Source organism: Lemur catta, chromosome 1 (genome assembly GCF_020740605.2).
Source record: "Lemur catta isolate mLemCat1 chromosome 1, mLemCat1.pri, whole genome shotgun sequence".
Taxonomy (NCBI): Eukaryota; Metazoa; Chordata; class Mammalia; order Primates; family Lemuridae; genus Lemur; species Lemur catta.
The window spans coordinates 127,095,990-127,120,439 of record NC_059128.1 but is presented as its reverse complement, the minus strand read 5'-3'; the positions used below and the strand labels follow the sequence as shown (position 1 = coordinate 127,120,439).

Below are 24,450 nucleotides of genomic sequence, written 5' to 3'. Positions count from 1 at the left end.
TTGGGTGGGTCGGGGAACACCCTGTCCCTTGCCCTGAGATGCACACAGGTACAGACTTGCCTTTTAGGGATGCAGGTAGGAGGAATGAGACTAGTCCTTCAAGAGGGCACATTCTGTGCAACTTGGTCCGGGGGGCTGCAGCCCAGAGCTGTGAGAGCTGCTCAGGCCGATTATTGCAGCCAGGTGGGGCCCTTTTGAGCAATTCCCACTGCAGGAGACCCTCCCAGAAACATGCAATGAGGCCCTTTTGGGTGTTTAAACAGTGACATATTGTTTTCTTTTTGAAAAAAGAAAAAAAAAAGTAACCGTTCTCAACTAATAGACACCACCTAACTGTTTAGAGTAATTGCTGTGCAAAACCCTCCAGGCTTTTCCAACTGCCAACTCTACTTTTGAAAAAAATGCAAAACTGGAAAAGTGAAGGAAAAAAAAAAAAAAAGCAACCACTCAGTTGCCCTAAGGTAGACCCAGAGCCCGCATAGTCCTGGGGAGATGCTACCCGCCCCCGGCGCAGGCAGCCAGCTGTGCTTTCTGGTGGGTGAGAGGATGACGTCTCCTTGGTTCACACACGGCTTATGTCAACACTCTGCCCCCTCTTCCTCCAGACTCGTCTCCCCAGCTTCCCCCTTTGGCCCCCACCAGCCACTCCTTTTCGTTGCCCCTCAGGCGAAGCGCCCTGCCCAGTGGCCCTGCACTTTTCCCAGGCTCCTGCGGGTGTGGGGTGGTGGGATGCAGAGTGGGACCTCCCTTGGCCCCCGGGGCCACTGGTACCAGCACCCGGGGAAGGTTTGCTCTATTGCTCGAGTTCTCAGAGGGAGGTGACGGGACCTTGTGCTCAGCGGGCACAAGAGTCATTGGCTCGGTGCCCACTTGGGTTCTTTCTTTTTTTGCTGTATTTTCGGGAAGTTTCTCTTTCCCTGGCAGGGGAGGGGGGCGTAGGGGAGAGAGGAGCGAGAGAGGAGGTCAAGTGGGAGCTAAGAGAAAAGCAGTAAGGAAAGAGGACAGGAAGAAATGAAACAGTCCCTCTGGTCCTAGTTCAGGTTCGAATCAGGTGTGGCAATCGTTCTCCTTTGTAAAATGGTTTTTTCCTCTACGAAGTCTTCTTCCTGACCCCTTTTTGGGTCATTTTTGGGGTAAATGCATCCAGGGCAGAGCATAGGAACAAGGAGAGTATTCCACCGCTCCCCTGGTGGCGATGGGCCTTGGCATGAAAATTCACAGGCTGATTAGATCAAAAGAAACTGGGCCAAAGGGTTTTGAGTCATGCGTTTCACTAAGGAGGTGGGTGGGCGTCCACGGCCTGCTCTCAGGTGGCGAGGGCTGGAGGCCAGCGCCTGCGAGCGTTGATTGTGTCCTCCGTGGTGGTAGGTGATGGGGGGGCAGAGGGTTGGCGATTCCTCTGAACCCCACCACCAGTCCCCCCCGGGGCACACAGATACCACAAGGTGGAAAGGGAGAAAAAAACCATTTCACCCTGAGGATAGTGCAGCCCTGGCCGTGTAAGTGCCACCTCCCCCTGCCGGTCTCTTACACAGAGGGTCTCTCGAGTGTTTCAAGAGGCCTGTTCTCGGGGCCATTTCGCCCCACTCTCGAAGATGGTCCCATTCTGCAGTTTTGAAGCCTCACTCGATAGGCTTATGGGTCAACCCACTGGCGCAGCTAGTAGGTCTCAAAAAGAAATTATCGTAGATCACTTAATATTATACTAGGAAGTGTCTTTTAGGAGGCAAAACCAAAGGCCACAGTGTTAGGAATATTTCAGCTGTCCCTCCTGGGAACCCTGGGGACTGGAGAAAATGCCCACCCTCCCAGGGGGCTGTGGGCTTCTCTTCCCCAGGAAGCGTTGGGTACTCGCAGATGCTGCAGGGCCCTTCTTGTGGGAGCCAGTTCTTGCACCCCCTGCGTAGAAGTTGGAGGAATCTGTTTTCTAGCTCTGGGTAGGTCTTTGATGGTCTGCGCTTTGGCTTCCCCAGTTAGCAAAATAGGAAATTCCCGACCTAATTGATGATTGGTCAAATGGTACAATGTTTATGAAGGTGCGTTAGGAAATAATGTACCATCTTTTATTAACATCATTGTTAATCTAACATACCATCCCCTGGCCAACGCTTGCGTAAAGTTTAAATTCTCTGAAAGGTCCCCAAATTAAATCTGAGATGATGAAATTCCCCCTTAGGAATGAAATGACAACACCTTTCATTTCTAGAATGTTGTTCATTAGAGAACAGGAAGTGATCCATCTGCAGTGGGCAGCGCTGCCTGCGGGTGAGTGATGCCCACAGACCTAGGACCAAGAGCTTCAGGATGTTTCTGGACAGCCAGCGTTGGCTGGCGTCCTGGCCACCGCTCACACTCTGCTGCGTCGGGCCGGGCCAGCCCTTCCTTTCTCTGAAGCACTTCAGCAAAGCCCAGGCCTCCCAAGCGATGTTTATCAACTCTAGAGAGACGAGTGTGGTCTAGTGGTTTGAGTCAGCAAGGGTGGGGGGAGCCAGGAAGGCTCATGTTCTTCCCTGGCACCAGGTTATTTTCTTCTTTCAGGATCATTGTGCTAATCATTTAAGGAAACCTCCCCCTCCCTCCCCCTCCCTCCCCCCCCTCCCCCCTCCCCCTCCCTCCCCCCCCCTCCCCCCGTGCTCTCCCCTGCACGTACCTCAAGGGACCCTCCAGTCTCCAAGACAGTATAGGAGGCTGTGCTGGTTGGTTTCCTGTGGCTCCTTCAGAACGAGCATCCGTGCAGCGCCACTGATGATGGGTAACTTACATGTGCCGACCCCAAAGGTCACAAATGTTGTCAGCTGGATCCCAGCAAGCTCTGTAGTCCGGAGCCAAGGAGCGTCTTGTGGACTTCGGAGGAAAATATTTGAAAGCTCAAACTGTTTAGAGTAAACATTAGACACTTTCCCTCTGATCTCAGAGTGGGGACTTCTTGAGTTGGCCCCCAATCCAAACGTCACTCCTTCTTCTGAATTGTTTTTTTATTTTTCCTGATCCAGCCTGCAATTTTTCCTTCCTTCTAGCATCAACAGCAGAGTGCAAGTGTAATGGGGGATGATTAAACCTTGCTCACGGGCTGTCCGTGCTAAAACCAAGTGACGTTTACCGGGCAAGACCCTCGGAGCAAAATGTTCAAGAGTCTGGATGCGGGTGCTGACTTCCTCTTGGTTCTCTCTGCCCTCCGAGCCTGGAGGTCATTTTGATGTTTCTGTTCTAGAAAGAATTCAGCAGCTTCCTAAAGCCTCTAAGAATCTAGCCTCCCTTAGGGAGAATATCTGTTGTTTCCATATTTTCCATCCAGACCTTCTGCCTCTGCGATCGATGTGTGACAAGAATCAGGGGCGGGAGAGGACAGGTTTTCCATATGATTAATGAGATCCCCAAAATATCAGGTTGGGCCATCAATCTAAGCTCATTTAGCAAATTACTGCTAGCCCCTCATGTAAACACTGTTCCTGTTACAATGGCCTTTACGTACATTATCTAATTCAGTCTTAGCATGACTGTCATTTCCCAAACAGGAGTCTGAGGATCAGAGAGGTTAAGGATGAAGATGAAGGCCCAGCAGTGATTCGCAGGGAAGAGCCAAGATTCTAATTCGGTTCTTTCTGACTTCAGAGCCTGGACCCTTCAGCACTGCACCAGATGGGTCTAGGTCTTTGTAGTTATTGTTACATAGCTGTTTGAGCGTGGGCTCCTTTTTATTAAAACATAGGTCTAGGTGAAAGAGCCATGCAGAAAGACAGGAAGTCATGGAATGTCCTTGCTCCGCTGGCTGGTGGGGTGAAACCCGGCCAGCTGGGTGCTGTTGACAGGCGGCGTCAAAACGAAAGCAAAGGCCTTTCCTCCTTGCTGGCCTAAGCCAAGATCCTGCGACAGCCTGGCCGCAGGGTTGGTCCAGGAACGAGGAAACCCTCCTAGCCCAGGGGAGGTGACCTGGGTCTGCATGCGGGGACAAAGCTGAGGTCAGAGAGGAGGTGCAGCTGAGGGAAGGCCCACGGGGTGCAGAGGAGGAGGAGGAGGAGGAAGATGGTTCACAGCAGGTGAACAAAACAGGCACCACGTCTGGGTGTTTCCTGCGGCCCCCAGACTTCACCTCGTGTTACCAGGAGGAAAGTGCGCGGCGTCCAGAAGTTGTCATGGTTCCCTGCGTGACAGCGACATCGACGGCACAGGAAGGGCAGAACCACAGGAGGTCACATGGCCCCTGTGGGACACCCGAGGGCCCCTGGGCACAGGAGGGACACTGTGAACCGGGAAAGCTGGAGCGGTGGGCCCATGCCCCTCCACAGCCACCACGGTCCCCTCCCCCCAAGGCCTGCTCGGGAAAGACCTTGTCCCGCGCAGTCCAGGCGTGAACCGTGCCTTAAGTGACAGGAAAGCTAGTGGTGACCCTTGCCCAGTTCCGTCCCTGTGTGCTACAGCCAGTGGCCACAGACAGGACATATGGGCAGATCTGTGGGTTATACCAGCATTTATAGTTGTTCTCATGAAGTTCATGGTGTAGGCAATGCTTGTTGCCTTAAGCACGCTCACAAAAAATTGATTTCCTGAAAAAGGAAAAAAAAAATGTTGAACCCTTGTGTACGCAATGCAAACACATTCTCTCTTACTGAAGGTGGTAACTGAAGCAGACAGCTTTGCTAAGAACCGTTACTGTTAGCGACGTAAATGTAAATAGAGAACCATCTTCCAACTATTCTAACCCACTGTGATTATTAGCCAAATTGGGCCAGTTTGTGGACTGAACAGAGTAGTGTTTTGTGGACTGAACGGAGTAGCGTTTGAACCATAATACGAAGACTTTGGCACATACATTTAGGTGTCAAGATAAAAGCAAAGCCACCCTCCTGCCTCAGCCTCCCCAGTAGCTGGGACTACAGGTGCACTCCACCAAGCCTGGCTAATTTTTCCAGTTTTTGTAGAGACGGGGTCTCGCTCTTGCTCAGGCAGGTCTCCAACTCCTGACCTCAAGCAATCCTCCCACCTCGGCCTCCCAGAGTGCTGGGATCACAGGCATGAGCCACCATGCCCAGCCTAATTCAAGGGGTTTAAATCATTTCCAAATTTATTGGAAATGCGTAAATTTGTTTCACGTATCTCTTACATCACTCAGAAAGCTGAACGCTTTTTTTTTTTTTTTTGAGACAGAGTGTTGCTTTGTTGCCCTGGCTAGAGTGAGTGCCGCGGCGTCAGCCTAGCTCACAGCAACCTCAAACTCCTGGGCTCAAGCGATCCTACTGCCTCAGCCTCCCAAGTAGCTGGGACTACAGGCATGCGCCACCATGCCCGGCTAATTTTTTTTTTCTATGTATATTTTAGTTGGCCAGCTAATTTTTTTCTATTTTTAGTAGAGACGGGGCCTCGCTCTTGCTCAGGCCGGTCTCGAACTCCTGACCTCGAGCGATCCACCCACCTCAGCCTCCCAGAGTGCTAGGATTACAGGCGTGAGCCACCGTGCCTGGCCGGAAAGCTGAAAATTATTTTTTCTTCCTTGTTTTAAGCACAAAATAATGATAATCGTAACTGCTTATTGGGAGCTGTGTGCCAGGCAGATGAGGAGGGAGAGGACGCCCCTCCCACACCTTCCCTCCTTTGACCCTGACCAGCCCCTGGGTGGCAGGTGACAGTAGGGAATAATGACGCTCAGCAAGATTAAGTCACTTCCCCCAGATCAGGACATTCTTGTAAGCGCTACAAAGGTGTAACCTACAGAATCCTGGGTTTGGCACGTCCATTACTGGTGCAGCTCCTAAGCCACCTCTGTCCCTTCAGAGTGTTTCAGTGATGACAATTGGGCCAAGGGACACAGACAGAAAAATGCTGCCCATTGGGGAGATAAGTCTGTTTGCCGAGTGTCAGGACGACAGGTGGGAGCAGGCAGGTGGTGACCGTTCCCTCTGTGACCCGCCTGCCTTTCCCTTCCAGTCCAAGATCCATGCGGCGCGAAGTCTGAGTGAGATCGCCATCGACCTGACCGAGACTGGGACGCTGAAGACCTCAAAGCTGGCCAACATGGGCAGCAAAGGGAAGATCATCAGTGGCAGCAGTGGCAGCCTGCTGTCCTCAGGTAGGTGGCTGGGCCTCCTGGAGTGTGGCTGGGAAGGCGGGGACGGCCGCAGAACGGGCACGCGGCTGCCCGGCACCCTGGCCAGGGGCTGGCTCCAGTTTCCACACCAAGCTTGGGAGCCAAATGGGAATCTGAGAAACCTGCCCCAAAGTATCAAAGGGTGGAGGAGGAAAAGAAAAATAATCAGTAGAACTACACAGTGTGGGAAGGACTGTTGGTTACACTTAAGTGTCTTCATGTGTCCCCCAGAGCCTGTAGGAATGCCAGTGGCTGGCTGGCAGGAATGTCAAGTCCAAGGGCAGAAAGCAGGGTCCACATGTGCGTCCTTAAAAGGGGGGATTACACTAAGGAAGGGCTGGTGTTCAGGGTCTGGTGCCGAGAGATGCTGTATTCTATTCCCAGGCAAACTTCTTGGGACCTTAGAAGGGATAGAATGCTCTCGATCTAGTGTTGGAGAGGAGAGTCTTGCTGTCACGGGGTATGGTGTCTCAATTAAGCACCTTTTGAAACTGAGAGTTAGGAGATCTGGTTCCGTCGCCTATTTCTGCCAGCCTTGGGAAAGTCATTTTGTCATTCAGTGTCGCGAGGGACAGAAGAGCTCCGGGGTCTCAGATCTGGCTGATTTCAAGAGGGGGTTGGGAGGTGCCATTCCCCAAAATGGCAGGAAGAGAGGAGCAAGTTTGAGCAGGGCCAGGAGAAAGGGAGGTGGCCGTGGTTTGAAAATGTTAGAAAAGTGCAACAGGGGAAAAGCATCATTGCTTTGGGAGCTGGGCAAGCTGGCCTCTCAGTGAGGCAAATGAGGCAAGAAACCTACCTTACCTACCTTCCTACCTACCTTACCTTCCGGGGTAATTTGCATAGCTATGTATACTGACTGCAAACAGCAACAAGTAGTAAAAGAGGAAAAGACAGGAGGGGAAAAGGAGCCAAAGCTGTCTAGTTGGCTTCTGGGCTGGTGTCCAGTCATAGTCAGGAAGAAGTTTAAAGGACCAGGGAGGGGACAGACACCTTTCCTGGACTTGGAGGTGGCTTTACGGGGCGGGGGAGGGAGGTGGGTGGAGTGTAAGTCCAGGGCCCTAGTGGTGTGTTCACGTGGTCATGTGTTTTTGTAAAATCTGCAAATGCAGTATGTTTTGTATTGTTTTTCTTAAATACAGCCACCAAAATTATAAAAGCTTCAGGCCCCATAAAACCTGGCTCTGCCTCTGTGAGGTCACCATGGGGTCCACTCTACACCCCTCCCTGCCTTGGATTCTTCCAAAATGTTTCATCCAAGAAAATGGGCCAAATGCTCATTCTTCATGGGGCTTGGGAGTGTGCAAGGCAGAGCTGTGGATAGTATTCTCTTCCTGTATCAAAAAGAATGAAATTCAAAACCTAAGAGCCCTGCCTTGAATTACAGCCACTCCCAGTCCCCTGCTGAATGAACAGGGGCAGGGCTGAAGCCAACATCTTGGTTGTCTTTTAGACACAACATACCATAGTTTCTCACTCGGGCCACCCGCTTTGCTCCTTGTCACAGAGAACCCAGAGACTCCGGCTTGGGCTTTTCATGCTCAGTGGTTCTCAGACTTGGGCAGGCATCGAGCCACGCAGAGGACGTGTTCAAACACAGATTGCTGGGCCTCCCCTCTGAGTCTCTGATTCTGTGGGCCTGGGGAGAACCCAGGAATCTGCATCTCTAGTAAGTTCCCGAGTAAGACTGATGCTTGCTGGTCCAGGGACGTGACTGTGACTTCGAGAGCCACTCTTCTTGCTAAAGAATAGATCAAAGCTTGAGGTGGGGGTGTGGCTCAGGATCACAGAACCCAGGGATTCCCACTTTCAAGCCTGTGTCCCGGTCCCTCCGCGTGGGCCCCCTCATATCTGACAGCCTCCAGAGCCCCCAGGCTATATCCTAATGGCAGCTATAGATGAGTTTATGGGACCAGAGCCCCAAACTCCCAGGATCAAACTGACATCACGTAGCCATCAGAAATGAAATCCAAGCATCTTTAAGACAAGAAAGCAATAAATCTCTCTTCCTTCGCACACGTTGACATTAATGATCAATCGTATAGGCTAGAAAAAAATTGCAAGAAAATCTTCCGGCCGACTTCACCCCTACACCTAACCTGTAAGCATCTTTTCCCCAAGATATTAAAGTGATTTTCAAGAGTTTAATAATTCAGGGATGGGGCCCCAGGCTAAGATGTGTAGGAGCTGACAGAAGCAGCAAAGGCCACTTGCAGGGTGACTCCAACTGCCGGCTTCAACGCCTTCAGCCCTCTCTGCCGCTGCACGGCTAAGCAAGAAGGAACATGGGCTGAGAAGGCCCCGTGACTAAGCCAGAGAGCACATCCAACTCTTCCCAGCCCTGCAAGTTCGAGCCTGAAACACGTCCTTTAATGCCAAGGTCGAGGCTCCTCGGGGACGCCCCACACCCACCTCCCGTGACTTAGGAGAGATAGGACATCCCATCAGCTGAACAAAGGGAATTTCTGGGCTCCATAGATCTTGTCCTTCCTTCTGCTAAGACTGTTGACGACCGTCGCTCTGTTGTTCCTTGTACTGGGAGGAGGAAGCCTTCACCTGGGCAAAGCCCGTGTCAGTCCCCTCTGGAAGGGACGGATGCCACGTCCCCTACAGTGAGGGACTCTAGCCCTGGACCTGCGAATCAAGGCAGCTGGCCAGTCTCCCACCCCTGTCCTCTGTCCTTCCCGTCCTCTTGCGTCTAAATGTTGATGACGAATAGTCAGACTCCTGCATGAGCTGCACTTTAAGAATCTTTTATGTTCCCAGAGTGTGTGGTATCTTGCACCTTGCTAAGAGCTGTCCTGTGACCTGCCACCAACATCTTCCCTCAAGTTGTGCTGCAGCCTTTTGTCGTGCTGGCGTGAGGCCTTTAAAGGTTAATCGTGTCAGATGAGGCTGCTGTGACAGCGTCGATCCTTGTCATCTTTTATCACCCTTCAACCCTTCTCTGTGCCAGGTCGTGCATCTGAGCCGTGTAACAATATTTGTGTGGTGGTAACATTCTTTCTAGCTACCAAACTCTGCTAGCTACTAACAGCATTTTAAAACTTACAGCCCCTCTCTGCAGAGTTTGCATTCTGTTTATTGATGTTAAAACAGAGATAAAATATGTTTGAGCATTAGTAACTTTGAAAATGATTTTCCTATGCAAGGGCACACAATTACCTTCAAGATTACCAAAGTCTAGCACTTGGTATCTGAGGCCTCAGATGCTAAAGAAATGAAGTGTCATTGACATCTATTAAGGGAGTCAGAAATCCGTGCTTACCAATGCTCTGGGCCACGGGCTAGCATTTCCAAAAGAAAAGGTCAAATAAATTGAAATGATTTTTTAAGGCTTGGGGCCAGGACACCCTGAGTCCTGCAGCAGTGACACCTAGAGCTGTCCCCTGCACGATCTATAGCCCTGTATCCTCGTGGAGACCCTGAGACTTGGGTAGCGTGCTGTCTGAGTCAAAGCCATCAGCCTGTGCTGGAATAAAAGGCATCAAACTCTCACCTCCTGACTGGCATTCAGCTCCGAGGAAGGTGATAGAACCCCTGTCCCAAATCTGTTTGCAGAGGGGCTCAGCAAATCTGACAGTTGCCTGCTCGAGTAGACAGGTCACGTTTGATTCACGCCGCCCTGGGAGAGACTCACTATTTCCTCCGCTTCTGTAGCTGCCTCTGTCCAGTTGCTTTTGCTCACAGGTGCTTCGGGCAACAAATTTCCAGATGCAGTTTGGGAGGATAACCATGTATTTGAGCCATTTGCTTGAGGTGTTTTCAGAGTTAAAACAAAAATCCAAATCCATTTTGTAGGAACTTCCAACGGATTTATTCCTCCCTTCCTTTTGCCCATTACTTGAAATCCCAGAAAAGATTGGAAGGGAGAAAAAAGGCAATAAAAGCAAAAGCAAAACCCACAACTGTGTCTGTCACTGTAGCTGAAGACATATGGCATTTGCATGGCTTGTCTCAAAGTGCAAGAGAGTCTGAGATGTGTTGTAAGGACCGTCTCAGGGATTTGCCATCACGAAACAATTGATTTCGGTGGGCGTTAGGGGCCGGGGGAGAAGTTGTTTTTGCTTTCAGGCTATTTTAAAAAAATAGCACAAACCCGCTTAGGAAATACTCCATGTTCTGTAGGGTCATGTGGCTTGTTGCGTTAACCACCCAAACAAAACACGTCCCTGTGCATCCTGTCTGAAGCAGAACTATGAGTGCACTGTTGGCTACTTGAATGGAAGTCTAGAGGCATGAGCTGCCCACTCTCTACCCAACGAAAGGACACGTTGTGTTTTTAAATAGGAATTTGGCTGTTGAGTCATGTTCAATGTGATCAGGATTACAAAGAATCTGGTGCTAGATCTTTGGCTTAAAAAAAAAAAAATACTAGCAAAAATAAAACCAAACCTACAGTCTGTCCTTGTTCTCTTGGCCTCTGACACTTTCCATTCTGGGGACAAAACAGGGTGGGCTAAAGGCCTGAGCCCAAGCGTTGCCTGGGATCCGACCACATTTGTTCCTCGGTGGCTCGCACGCTCCCGTTCTCTGCGTTCTAGCACTTCCTCCCATTGTTGGGAAGTTTATTAATAACTAATGTAACAATGAGGGTGCCAGCTATCTGACATCTCTCCGCACAGGGAGGAGATCTGATAGGCTTTTGCCAACTTTGTGGTCGTAGCTATATTCGGCTCGAGATTCACTGCCTGGAGCTGGTGTAAATCACGCGATGTTTTTTGTTTTTGTCCCTATTTCTTCTTGTATGCCCCACCTCCCTCTGCTTCCCCCCCCCCCCCTCTCCAGCCTTTTAAAGGTCTCCGGCCTGGTGCCTCTCCTTTTAGGACCAACCATGAGCAGGATTCCAGGGGCCTCAATTTTGGTCATCACCCCCGCTCTGCCAATGGGTATGGCAGCCCGGCAGGCAGTGCCAAAGGAGGCAGGTCCCACCAGGGTTTGTTTATGCTGGACCCAGCACCCAGCGAGGGCTGTGAAATCTCCTTGTGTGGAGTGGATGTTTCTGGACTTGTTCGAGCAGGACTGGCCTGAGCGAAAACTCAGAAGGAGACAGAAAGGTTATCCCTTTCCACCCTGATTTTGGAAAAATAACCTAATAAAGTCATTTACACGCTGCATTTATGCCCTTAGGTGTTGCTAATGAAGGGATATTTGCCTACTAAAGAGACCCGAGACAGGATGACCGTGTGTAACCTAAATGAATAATTGTCCACTGATGAAGTTTTAAACCCTGAAAAAGAGATAGCACTGTCACCTCCCACGGGCATTTCTCTGTCCCCAGCTAGGGCAGCCCTCTCTGGTCCAGTACCCCTTCTCTGGGTATGTAGAATAAGGGCCCTTGAAATATACAATGTATCTCCAAACCTCGGTATTGCAACAGAGTAACAATCCTAGAGCCAGAAAGATCAACTGCCTCCTTTTATAGGCAAAGAAATGGGAACCGTAGGAGTTACAAACAAGAGTTTCAACTAAATATTTTACTGGATAATGTTTTAATTGTTCGATTTTCTTTTCACTCCCTCTCCCCTGACCTCTCTCTTTCCCTCTCCCTCCATTCCTTCTCCCCTCTCTCGCTCTCTCGCAAATTACATTTGTCACCAAGTGCCACTAAGCCATGGAACGTAGCCAGAAAGTAAAGCTATCCCCGAGACCTCAGCCACCATCAAAAGGTGTTTGCTTTCAAAGAGCTTCGATTTCAGGACTCTCTGAAGTTAACCATTTTCTTTCTAAAATTTCCAAGCCTGATGAAAAGTTTTCCAAGCGTGCATTTTTCACATTAGACATCACGTTTCATCCTCTGAGACGGTCCCCAGAGGTGACCCGTTTATCCCACAGTCTGCAATGTGGCATTAGTTCCCATAGTCCCCTAGGACGTCTTTTAGGTAAGGAATTCATCACTGAAGATTTTTCAAGGAAATAAATATCTTTTTATCCTAAAGAGGAGTTCAAACCTTTTCCCCATATTTATTCCCAGAATGTGTCTGCCAAAACTTTTCCTTCCAGCTTTTACAGATCTGCTGGGAATATGCCTTCATCATTTTTTATTTATTAATTTTTTCTCCCTAAAGATCTAAATAGATTGTCATTTCCTTACTTCTAGGACAACAGATTTCTTTCTTTGGAGCACTGTAGGTTTCGAATTTCCCACTCCTCCCAGAGAGGAAAGCACCCTCTATCTTCTGAAATCAGTGGGCTGGTCACCCTGTCCCTCTGTGTGGTGGCACATGAGCTGTGCACGGCCCCTGACAATGTCTCCCTGGGCAGAACATGCTCTCACATCCGGTGCTGAGTTGCCTGGGGCCTTTTGGACGATTGGAGGGAATTCTCCACCGCAGCTGAAAGAGGAAATCCTTCCACGTGTTTGCTGGCCGGGAGGAGAGCCCTGTCACTGCCGCCGCCACCCCTCCACATCTGCCCCTCCACGCCCCCTGCCCCTGGCCTGGAGTCTGGGGTTCCCCAGCTGGAAAACAGGAAACCCACAGAGATACAGGGGCAGTGTCTCCACCAACATCCGTAGTGTCGGGAAATGCACCGAATAGATTCCCAAGTACCCCCTAAAAATAACTTTCTAACTTGTGAGTGAATCACTCCGTCTTTCTCTGTCTTTTCTTTACAGTCAGGTCTTTTTCTCCTCCCCACTGGCCAGGTGATTAGTGACCCATTTCAATGAAATCCTTCGCATTAGCATTGAAACGTGATTGTGAAATAGCCAAAGACAAAAGATCATATTTTCAATCTGGTATCATTCAAACAGCTATTTACTGAGCAATGGCTGGGAAGAAGGGTTTCTACTAGAGAACTGATCGGACACCCTGTTTTCCTGGCAGTAAATCAGAGGGAGCCTTAACCTCAGAGAGAAAAACACCCCACTAGAGGTGGACGGCAGCAATCCGGGTCAATTACCCAGTTCGCTCCAGCGAGTTGGCTTCTGTCTTCTATAGCGGCTACTGCCTCTCTCGTTCTCATGGCCTGGCTGTCTCCTGCCTCCTCCTGGCAGGCACTTTGTCGGGGCCGGAGGGTGTCTGCCGTACCTGTCACCCCCACACCGCCTTGCACATGGAAGGAGCTCCAGAGATTCTGTTGTTTCCCTGGCAGATCTGACGAGCCCCTTGTCTCTGTCTCCTCCTCCCTTCACCTGTGTTTTTGATCCGTGCATCACCACGGAAAGAGCCCAGGCTTGGAAGGCGATGGGATTGCATTCTGCACAGTGTGCACTATGGCAACCCACTGTGACCACGACAGGAAGCTCTTACCCTTGTGGAGTTTCCATTCAAGGGACAAAACTGATCAAGCAGAGCCCGAGTAGAATCTTGGGTCTGCCTCCCTTGCCCCTGTGACCTCTTCTGCAAAAGCGAGAATAATGTTTCTGCAAGGAATAAATGAAGGGTAGCATGGAGGAAGCCCCTGCTTTGGAGTTCTGTAAAAAATTCATTTTCTTTCTCTTCTTTTCCTGAGCTTCCTGAATTGATAGGGTCACAGTGGTACATCCACTAGTGTTCCACAATTCCTTGCTTGTTCATTACATGCACTTCCTCTTTTACAGTAGGAGGCTCTCTGGAATCGGAGTGCCAATTCCCAAAAAGGCTGGGAACACTTTTTTAATAAAAAGAACTAGTATTCATGTAGCACTTGATGCTTTCAGAGCTCATCTTCCAAGCATTACCTCTTTTATTTCTCCCAACAGTTGAAAAAAGTCCTGTTTTCATTCCCATTTTATAGGGGAGGAAACTGAGACTTAGAGAGGTTACATCACCTTCCCAAGTCCCTGTGGCTAGTAGGTGGCAATGCCGGAACACACACTCAGGCCTGTTAACTCTAAACCACTAGACCGTAGACCTCTGCTTTAGGTACAGTGCCAGCTTGTGTTTTCCAAAGAATATTCAGAATATTGTTTCTTATAAACTTGGCTGTTGCTTGAAACTTTCCACCCCCCAAAAAGTATTCCTATGTTATGTGTATCTTGCAAAAATACTGAGATCACCTTGATTTTTCCTTTGTCCCCTGTACCAACTCATTACATTTGGGCAACCCTTTCCAAGTAGCTCTTGATTCCTGCTTTTTCAATCTATACATTTTGAAATCTTCCTCTTTTAGGCACAGTAACAAGGTTCCATCCATCTTGCTACTTCATTGATCCCAAAGACAGCTCAGATTAAACTCTGTTTAGCAGTCAAGCTTACAAATGTTTGCTTTGGTCTGTTGACAAGATGAAGAGATGAATCCTTTAGGCACTGGATGATAACTAGACACGCCCTTCCAAGCCGAGGGAGGCTACGGCAGTAGCTGGAATGAGAACAGAGCTGGCAGAGAGGCTTGTCTTTCCTAGAGGTTGGGATGGTAAAGAGAGGAAGAAGGGAGACCGTACCATGTGTAAGGTTCCTTTTGTAAAAGTTGCAAACATGACTGCTAGCAGCAAGAGGGAACTACCTGAGGAAGTTGTTTGTTAAAGAATACTTTCTCCAAGTCTGGAGGCATCTCGGAGGTTGGTCAATTGGTCACTTTGTAGATGGGGCCATGAGATTAGAGACTCAAGGCCTTATTAGTCCATTTAATAGCAGACACGTGATAAAAATCCAGTTGTCTTTCCTATCAGTCACTGTCCCCTCAAAATAGCAGATTTATGCCCTTTTTTAATTTCTAAGGGGCTCAACTTATAACCTTGGAGAGGTCTTATATGTGCAAAGGCATGTGTGTGTTCTAATAATTGGAAATGGATCTGTCATGAGAACCAAGAGCTTCCATTCCATCCCCCAAGTCTAGGTGCTGATTCAAAACTATTTCTGGGTCTAGAATCACTTTCTATATGCTCATGAACCTTTAGTTTATGAGACGCCCATGGACCTGAGCCCTGAGGCTCTTCCCTGCTTCCATTTCTTCCTGGAGTCGTTCTACCACTTGAGGGGACTCAGACGACCATCCACAGAGTGAACAGCCCCTGCCTCCTGATTTCTAGCTAGCTTGTGGCTTCTTTCCTTCTTCCCTTTTAGAGCCAACCAGCCTATTCAGGGGGTACCTAGAGGGCATTCTTTTGAGCTTCCTCCTGTGGGATGTTCCCGGGCACCCGTGTCACTGGGCACTTGGCCGCCTTTCCTCGTGGTGGCCACATTTGCCTCATTGCAGGTGACAACCCCCAGGCTCAGATCACACAAGCTCTGTGAGAACTCAGAGCCCTGCCTGAGAACAGTGGGTTTCCTTTAAAGGAAAAAGGCAATGGGAACCCCTTTCCAATGCAGCGTGACACATGAAACAGATTCCTGCGGAGCTGCTCTGGCTTGAGGAGTGGGGTGTAGAGGCCACCCGAACCCGCAGAATCTCCCTGCCTAATCCTCACCTTCACCCACAGCTGCCCCAGAGGCATATCTGCAAACCCAGGACTCAAGACACACAGTTTGAAGATACTGCCTAGACCTATATCTACTGCCTTTGTAAAGGTGAGCTTTGGAGCTCAAGTCTTGCACTGAATCGCACAGACAAGTTCTTCTCTTGGACCAATAACTCTTTGAGCAACAGTGAGGAGATACTTTCAGTGATTTCTCTCATTCTGATTCTACAAGGGTGTGTGTGTCTGTGTGTTCATGCATAGACATGCACACTTGTGCTAAATCTACCCTAGGTTGAGGGTTTACCTATTGCAGGCACACTGCTAAGTGCTATACGTGCTTTATGTCATTTAGTCTTCACAGTGATTAAGGAGAGCAGGTCACATATGTACTGAATGGTTTTAGATTTCTTCAAACTCAGATCTGTTTGACCTTCTACTTTGCTGTCTACTTACCACTAAAGGGGAAATCTGCGTGGCCAGGCCAGGCTGGCTAAATGACCTTGCGGGGATTTAAGTTAGAACCCAGGCACCATCTTGCTCCTCGAGTGACTCCCAGGCTAAAGGTGTGAAACAGAGCCAGCCAGCATTAGTGGGGCTCTACACCCATCCAGCCTGCCAAGACTTTCTTGCTTTACGTGGGTTTGGTTTAGGCTAATTATTATAAATCATTATAATTTAGGTAGTATTAATGAGCCCTATAACTCAAGGCCAGTTCTTAACTAATCCCATAACTAGAAACTTGATCATCTAAAAACCGTGTGCTTTACCTCTCCGAGTTTAATACTGTGATATTTGCTATTCTTAAACATTAGTTAATTCTTAGATTCGACATAATAAATCATCATTTCCTATGAAGAGGTTAGGCGAGGGTGAAAGGTAAAACAATGAATTTTTCACTTGAGCTAGAAATCCTTTAATCTTCTTGGACCCAAGTTCCCCAGGCCTGTTTTTTAAATCTAAAGTCTGACTTCCTTCCAGTATTGTTTTACATTCTTATTAATTCTTTCAATGATGAAAGAGAGAGTACTTCATTAAATTTTCCTGTGTCTTCAAATGTGATGGGTGACTATTACCAAGAGAATCAGATTAAGATTCAAAATCATTTGGCCATGTTGCCTTGGACGGACAGAGACTGGAGATAATTTAGTACTGATAAACCCAAAAAAATTGACTTTTGGAGGTGGAAAACCTGAACCATTTCAGAAAGGGGAGCCTGCAAGAGTATTCAGCAGTGTGTTGCATGAATATGACACCATGTAGATTTAGTATATGTGAACCATGAGGTCATGGAATCTCTTGGTAAGGATCAAGCTTTCGTTCGAGTTTTGCTATTGAATTTGGAAACCTGCAACGGAAGCATGTTAAAATCCAAGAGAGAGCTACAAACATGATTCAAAGCTTACAAAGTTGGGTCTATAAAAGAACCACTTATGGGTACTAGATTTACCAAGAGGAGATAGAACTTAATTAGAGCATCCAAGTTTATGACCGACAATATTTATTTGTTTGTTCGTTCAAACTAATATTTATTAACTGCTGTGGTAGCATAAAGAGAGAATATTCCTACAGTGGTAAATATATCCTCTATTTCAAGCTCAAATAGGGTGGGGGGAAGAAAAGAACCAAGCCCAAGTCAGAGTCAAAATGTACTTAAGATGCTGAGAGTTCTTGATTATTAGGGTTACAAGAGCCTAGACGCATGATAATTGGGGGAACATGGGGTTTCCTACTCAGCGACTTTAAATAAAAGAGTAGAATAGTATATTCATGGGAACAACTTGGGGATCACAGAGCTATCTGAGCCAAAGACACAGAAGTTCTTTCAAGCCTTACAATTGATTCTAAGATGCTTCTTGACCATCGGAAGAAACAGAACCATTGACTCTGGGAATTCTGATTGGATTATTCCCAAATCTCCATTAACTGAATTATCCACAAATTCAGTAGTTTCATATGGAAATACAATCCCTACTCCCTCCCCCCCAAAAAAAATCCTGCTGGGATTTTTATTGGGATTGCATTGATTCTAGTGTTTAATTCATAGAGAATGGACGTCTTTAGCACATCCGTCTCCCAATCCATGACCACAGACGGAATCTCTCTCTCTCTCTATTTAGGTCTTTAATTTTTCTCAGCAGAGTGTGAAAATTTTCATGGTAAAGATCTTGCACATCTTTAATTAATCTCTTAGGTATTTGAGGTTGTTTGATGCTGTGTCAGTGGCATGGTGTGAGCCCCTTGAATGCACACTCAATCACACTTGTCCCTTTCTAATACTTCTGCTCACCATGGGCATGGAAAGAAAAATAATAATCAGCTTTTCCTTTTCTAGGGAGTCCAGGCACCTTTTCTCACCCAACAAGGTAGAAAAACTATAATGACTTCACTGCAGGAAACCTATTTCAGAATCCAAACATTGCAGCCCAGAAATTATTCTTTTGGTCTAACCTAAACTCCTCCCGTTGGCATTTCAGCTTATTTTCCTTTTGTTTGGTTCACAGTTTGCCTTCAGCAAAGGTTTTCTATCTAGCACTCTCCTGTTTGAATCGTCATGGAGATATTTTATCCAGGAAAGCATGTAAAAATATGGATAGGGAATTGGTGATACAATATGAAGTTAAAAAATATAATAAAATTCTAATTTTTTTAAATATAATGCTTAAATATATGTGCTTTTTAAATATATATGACCTTAATAAAGGTCAAAAGAAAATGCACAGCAGTGGTTACCTCTAGGTGACTAGTTTATGGACTGTTTTTATACCCGTCTGCATTTTCAAAGTTTTTATGATAAACACACCTTATCTGTGCACTAAGCAAGAAAAAAAAGTATTTTTAAATGGACAAGAGAAAATTAAAAATGCATATTAAAATTACTAGCATGAACTTTATTTTCCCTCATGATGTATATAAAGTGTGTTAAAATTTCCCAGTGAAATGAAAACAGGTGTGTGACGTATCTTAAGATAATCAAGAAAGATAAACTGTATTTTCAGGAGTGTCCATTTTCCTGGCAGCCCTTCCGACTAGCTGTAAATTCCATGCAGTTCTGGAATTTGCTCTTCACACTTCAAACTCTGAGCACCTGTTTTATTTCACACTCCTTTGATTCCCGAGATAAATCCCACATCCACAGTGTGGGCTCCGGTTAAATTCATTAGTGGTCCAGATGTGTGTCCCCTGTCGGCTGGCCTGGTAACCCCACTGTTGATTGACAGGTTCTCAGGAATCAGACAGCTCTCAGTCGGCCAAGAAAGACATGCTGGCTGCCTTGAGATCCAGGCAGGAAGCTCTGGAGGAAACGCTACGTCAGAGGCTGGAGGAGCTAAAGAAACTCTGTCTCCGGGAAGCGGTAAGTGGTTCATTCCTCATCCTGTGGGAATCTGGGTTGTCTGGGCCATCACTGACCATAGCGTGTTGACAAAGGGCAAAAGGTGGGAATGATAGAGAGCCTACCTGGGAGGTGTGAGCTGTGCTGAAACACAGGTGTTGGAAATATCCACACCTCTGTAATACACCTTATCCAAATTAGTGGACGTTGATGGAACACCATGACAACCAGTTAAAGCTGCTGCTGGCCAGATCCTAAATAGGACCCCTCTAGAGGCCAAGTGACAAGTCTTAATAACAGTCCCCTGTACTCGTATAGCGCACCATAGTTTAGAAAGCATTTCCGCACATGCTGGTACCTCGTTGAATATGACGGCTGGCCACCACCTTCCCAAGGTTTTGTGCCTGAGTTTATTGTTGTTGTAGCTCTTGTTTCTCTTGAGGATGCTTCAAATTTGTCTTTGGACATCCTGTTGAGAAGTATTGGCGGTCCAGGATTTCGATGGATATACAATCCCCTTTAAACCTATTTGGCGTTTTTTTCATTCTTTTATTGTTTAAAATAAACTCTTAGCCCAGTGATGTTTTTGAATTTTATGCAAAGGAATGCTTCCTTGAGGCTGCTACAGGCTGTTGTTTATATTTATTTTAAATGTCCATTTCCACCTTCTTCTGTTTATCCCGTGATTCTCTGATAGCAATGTTTGGAGACTTCATTTTTTGAATGTGGCATATGTTACTGTGTGTGTGTGTGTGTGTGTGTGTGTGTGTGTGTGTGTGTGTGTGTACTTGCACATGGGCATCGAGGAGGGGCGCTCTCCCAGAGAGATAGTGCTCCATGTGACATTACCAAGATCTCTGTTGGTAAACAGGTCACAATGGGAGGTATGAAGCAGTTCCCAAAGCAAGTGCAAGAGATGTGTTCCCCTCCCCCAAATAATGCCTTTGCAGCAGGAAGAATGAAACAAGGGCTATAGAGTGAGATCACATTACATTTCAACTTGGCTTAATTATGGTCTGGATTGATTTAAACCGGAGCCTGCTCAAAGCAGAACCACATTAGCACAAATCCATTGGAGCTCTCAGGAAAGCCCATTGGCCTAGCTGGGGAATGCGCTATGTGATACTGTTAGTATTAGCAACATTTTTATAAAGACTATGCTGGAAGGATTGGGAAAATACGAGTTTTGGTGTCTGCCTTTCCTAATTTGTAAAGCCTTGTTTTGTTTTTAATAAAGGAAACGTCCCTGAACCCCCGGCAGGGAATCCACATTAGGAAACATGTCAGGGCAAGGTTCGCATGCATTCGAAAAGCCTCACTGTCTCTCTGAAAAATAAATGCAAAACAAGGAAAACAAAGTTCCCACTTCTTATAATGTTGCCAGCAGAAAACACAACATGAGTGGAAGAAATAGCCCAGCAAGAAGTCGGGCGCCGGGTGACTTCCCTGTGTGTGTTCAATGCTATTCCCACCTTGACTCCCCTGCAGTGAGTGGTGGGGGGAGTCTTCTTGCCAACTCTGCACTGTTCACACACATTTCTCTGCTCAGCTCATATCAAGAAGCTGTTTGCTGGGGAGGCAGCCGCCAGAGCAAGGTAGACTGAGAGTGTTTGGCAGAATACAGAGGCACCAAACCGAGCGCCCCAACTACCCAGTGTTAAATTACTTATTTGCCACACAGCTCCAGTTACATTCGAAATCAGATTAAATATCTGGAGAATCCAGACCTCGACTCAGATACCTTCATGCAGATGGGGAAAAATCAGTCCCCTCCTTTTTAAACTATATTTTAAAACCACAGACACTTGAGAGTAATAAATGTAAGAGAATTTTAAGAACTTTTCCCTCCTTTTTATAAGTCTCTAGGTAAAATAATAATAATAAAGTCCTGACAATATAAAACCCACAATAGGTTGTGTTAAACAAATACACAGGCGTTTAGGGAAGCAGATAAAAAAAAAAAGTTGCCAAATAAACAAATAACTACTTTGGAGACATTTGAACCACATTTTTTTCAAAAAGAAAGAAAAAAACCGAGGAAGATAATTGCAGAGCATTTCATACTCAGATAGTTGGCCATTGTGCTCTGAAATGCTTACGTTAGGGAATGAAAAGTGCACGGGGTCATTTCCCAGTGATCTGAACATAGAAGGGAAGAGGCCTGGGAAAGTAGGGAGGGGTGTGTGTGCACACGCTCACAGTCTGTGTGCGTGCACGCACACGCACACCCAAGCACTCAGCACACGGCAGCAGGGAGGAGGGATCAGAGTCACTCTCCCATAATTTAGGTTCTCCAGCCTGCTGGACACTCAGGATTGGGCTGCCCTGACAAAAGCTCTCTGTGTGGCTGATGGATGTTGCCAGGAAGAAGCTTCTGACCTCTTCCTTGTCGGAGTGACCCTTGAGTCTCTGTGCAGCATCTGTGTTGATTTGGGGCCTTGGAACCCAGAGCTGGGCTTTGCCTGGAAGTGCCCACGCTGCCTTTGGAGACACACTATGGGTCCCCCAGACTTCTCTGGTCTCTCGAAGTGACTTCTTGCAGTTGCTGCCTGGCCTTCACAATGACTATTAGCTGCTAACTCAGACCCGATCTTGATTCAGCCCAAGATATAATGCATTCGTAGAGAGCCTAATTCTAATCCCAAATCCTACCCCAGAGCCATAATTGGGAAAACACATTATGGGAGAGTAACTCTGATCCCTCCTCCCCCACTGCCCAGCACTGAGTGCAGGGGTGTGCACGTGTGTTCTTGTGTGTGCGTACCCAGACTGTGAGCACACAAATGCACACCTCCCTGCTCTCCTGGGCCTCCTCCCTTCTGTGTTCAGATCACTGGGAAATGACCCCGTGGACTTTTCATTCCCTCACGTAAGCATTTCAGAGAACAGTGGCCCAGCTTTTGCCTGGGATCTAAATTCACTGTTCTTGTACCCAAAATAATTAGATTTCTTGAGCCCCAAATACACAACAGATTTTTTTAGTAGCCTTGAACACAATATGGATTATATTTTCAGTTGTCTACTAAAACTCTTACTTGTATATAGTTTAGTGTCTTTTCATTGCAGCCCGTTCCTGTAGCCACTGGCCAGGGTGGAAGAATTACTGCCCATGTTCAATTTCTAGCTTACATATTAATCCACTTTCCTGGAATTTGCCATCTAGATACCACTCCTCTTAAGAAACTCATTTGAGAGAAATTGCAAACCTAGATGTTGGAGGGGGAAGGGCAAGGATTTGGAGCTAGAGAGACACAAGAATTTATGTGGACTGTGCTCCTCACTGGTGGGGTGGCTCCCCGGGCACAGAGCAGGCACCGAGGAAGGACACTTGTTAGATTAACAGATGAGTGAGTGAAATTCAGGTTTTATAATGAAAGCCAATGGCAATTCTATCGACAGACGTTTATGTTTGGAAATACATCTCTTCTCTAAAGAAAGGACGACTCTCAAACATTTTTAGAGGAATGAAATTTCGATTTCGTTCCATGAACCCTTATTTAGGGTTAGTGCTCCATGTTTGTGATCTAGGCATTGAGTCTGTGCATTGCAGAGTGTGTGCCTGTGTGTGTGGGGGGGGGGGGGGGTGTGCACGCACGTGCGCTCGAGGAAACAAGCACTCCGAATGCTCTTTTGCAGGAGCTCACAGGCAAACTGCCTGTGGAATATCCCCTGGATCCAGGGGAGGAACCGCCCATTGTTCGGAGAAGAATAGGCACAGCCTTCAAGCTGGATGAGCAGAAAATCCTGCCCAAAGGAGAGGTGCGTCCTTCCTTTCTGCTGCTGGGTTCTCTCGCGTTATCTACGTTTTTCCCATTTGTTAGGAGCTTTCTGTAACCATGTCTTCATTTCTGCCTAATGTCACTATGTTCCCTTTGACCTTTTCTTGAGTGAACCGGCTGATCGGTACGTGGTTCCGCTTTGTAGGATTCGTTTGCTTGCATTAGCAGGCATTCGAGTTCCTGTTGAAGTTGCTGGTCTAACACTGAAGCTGCCTGGCTCGTGCAGGCAGCTGAGTGGAGCTTGGGGAGAACATTCCAATGGCACTCGTGAATATTTGCCTTTTGAATGGCCTCCCAGCTCTGGCTTATTCAGAGCCAAGCCTAATGCCTGGTCCGTGCAGGAAAACAATCCAAAAGGAAGGAACACTTAGGCGCTGGCTGTAGGTGCAAGGGTCCCCTAGCTGGGGAAGGATCGGTAGGGCCTGCCCTGCGTGGTCAGGACTTCAGCGGCTGCTCAAAACCCCACGAGAATACGAGCAAGACACCTGGGCCGTCCTGGCTTCGCCCGTCGGTTTGGAGGAGCCGCTTTCATCCTCTTTGGACTGAACGCTGGTGGGGTGGGGGCTGCAGAGTTCACATGGAGAGGGAGGGGACAATAAAAACTTGAGTCCCTGCCTGGTTAATAAGTGTCCAGCCTGAGACCGAGAGATGGTAAAAGCCAGGTAATAACTGCAGGCCTCAGGGTCATGTCCAGGAAGTGTTTTGCCACATTGACTCTGAATACAGTTACTAATTAACACGCTCCCGAACAGAGGGCTTAACCGTCAGGACTCAAAGCCAATGGAAAAGCGAATACCGTGGATTTTAGTCTTTTAAGAGAAAGATCAGGGGACACTGACGTTCTCATGGAACACCTGCGGTAGGGTTGGCAGGGTTAGTGCGCCCGGTGAGTTCAGAGGGTGACCCAGGTGCCCCGGGCCAATCTAAGCATTAGACAGATGTCCTGAGATCTGCAGTCACAGGTCCCTGGAACGCTGGTGGACACATCACAGTGAGCTTCATCCAAAATTAAAGCTCGATCAGGCATTTTTTGTCTTCGGTAAAAGGCAGCTCAGAGCCCTGACTTGTTTGGGCTGTCACTAGGGTTAAATGAGCTAGTATATGGAAAACAGGGAACTCGGGACTTAGCACCTGCTGGATGCTCACCTGACATTAGTTCCCTGCAGAGCCGAGGCTGTGGGTGGGGGTGAAGGAGGGCAGGACTGGGAAATCTATATGGCCGGGTATTTTTCAAATGCAGCTGATCAGCAGGAACTTCAGCTTCCCTTGTTGCTGGGCAGACAGCTGGCACTCGCACTTTCAAAAGCAAGCCCACTTTTAGTGAGTGCCCCGCCCCAGCTCCCACGGGTCTTCCCCAAGTCCCACTGCACCTTTGACACTCTTCGGTAAAGGATGACTTGAGTGCCCTGGGACTTCCACGGTGCATCCGTGTTTCCTCACCTGTCCCTGCACGTTCTGTCTCCTACGTCCATAAAAAGGAACCCGCACAGAAGCAGCGGGCGTTCGGCAGGGTTCCTCTGGGAAGGAAGAGACCGGCCCGGGCGCTATTGCTGCCCCTGGAGATGCGCCCGCTTCCTGCTCTCCCAGCAGGCGGCCCTGTGCACACCCACAGGGCGTTCAGCCTTGCACTTGTCCTAGATTAAGTAGTAGAATTCGTCCCGGGCTCCCCGCAAGACTCTGAGTCAGTGTCTGGGGTCAGGGCCATTGGAACAGCCCACAAGCAGCTGCCCGGTGGAGCCCAAACTCACAGAACAGCCTTTGTCCCCGGGTGGCTGGCCTGTTTCAGGACACTGGGCTTGAGTCCATCTCGACATTCTCTTCCCTCTGGGAGAACGAACGCGGCCAGCATGCAAAGGCCGAGTAAGGAGTTTATTATCTCCTAAGTGGTTCTGATTAACCTTCACTTTTTCCTCTTACTCCCGGTCCCTGCTCCCTGCAG

The 24,450-nt window shown here is 47.9% G+C and overlaps 1 protein-coding gene across 3 annotated transcripts in view; it reads left to right on the top strand.

Moving 5' to 3' along the window:
* FRMD4A (FERM domain containing 4A) overlaps positions 1-24,450 on the top strand; it is a 181,977-nt gene that overhangs the window by 138,688 nt on the left and 18,839 nt on the right. For all 3 annotated transcript variants that reach the window (XM_045533693.1, XM_045533706.1, XM_045533701.1), the window contains 3 exons: positions 5,923-6,064; positions 18,620-18,753; positions 22,369-22,491. In XM_045533693.1, the coding sequence (XP_045389649.1) occupies positions 5,923-6,064; positions 18,620-18,753; positions 22,369-22,491 (399 nt within the window). The remainder of the gene's footprint in view (positions 1-5,922; positions 6,065-18,619; positions 18,754-22,368; positions 22,492-24,450) is intronic.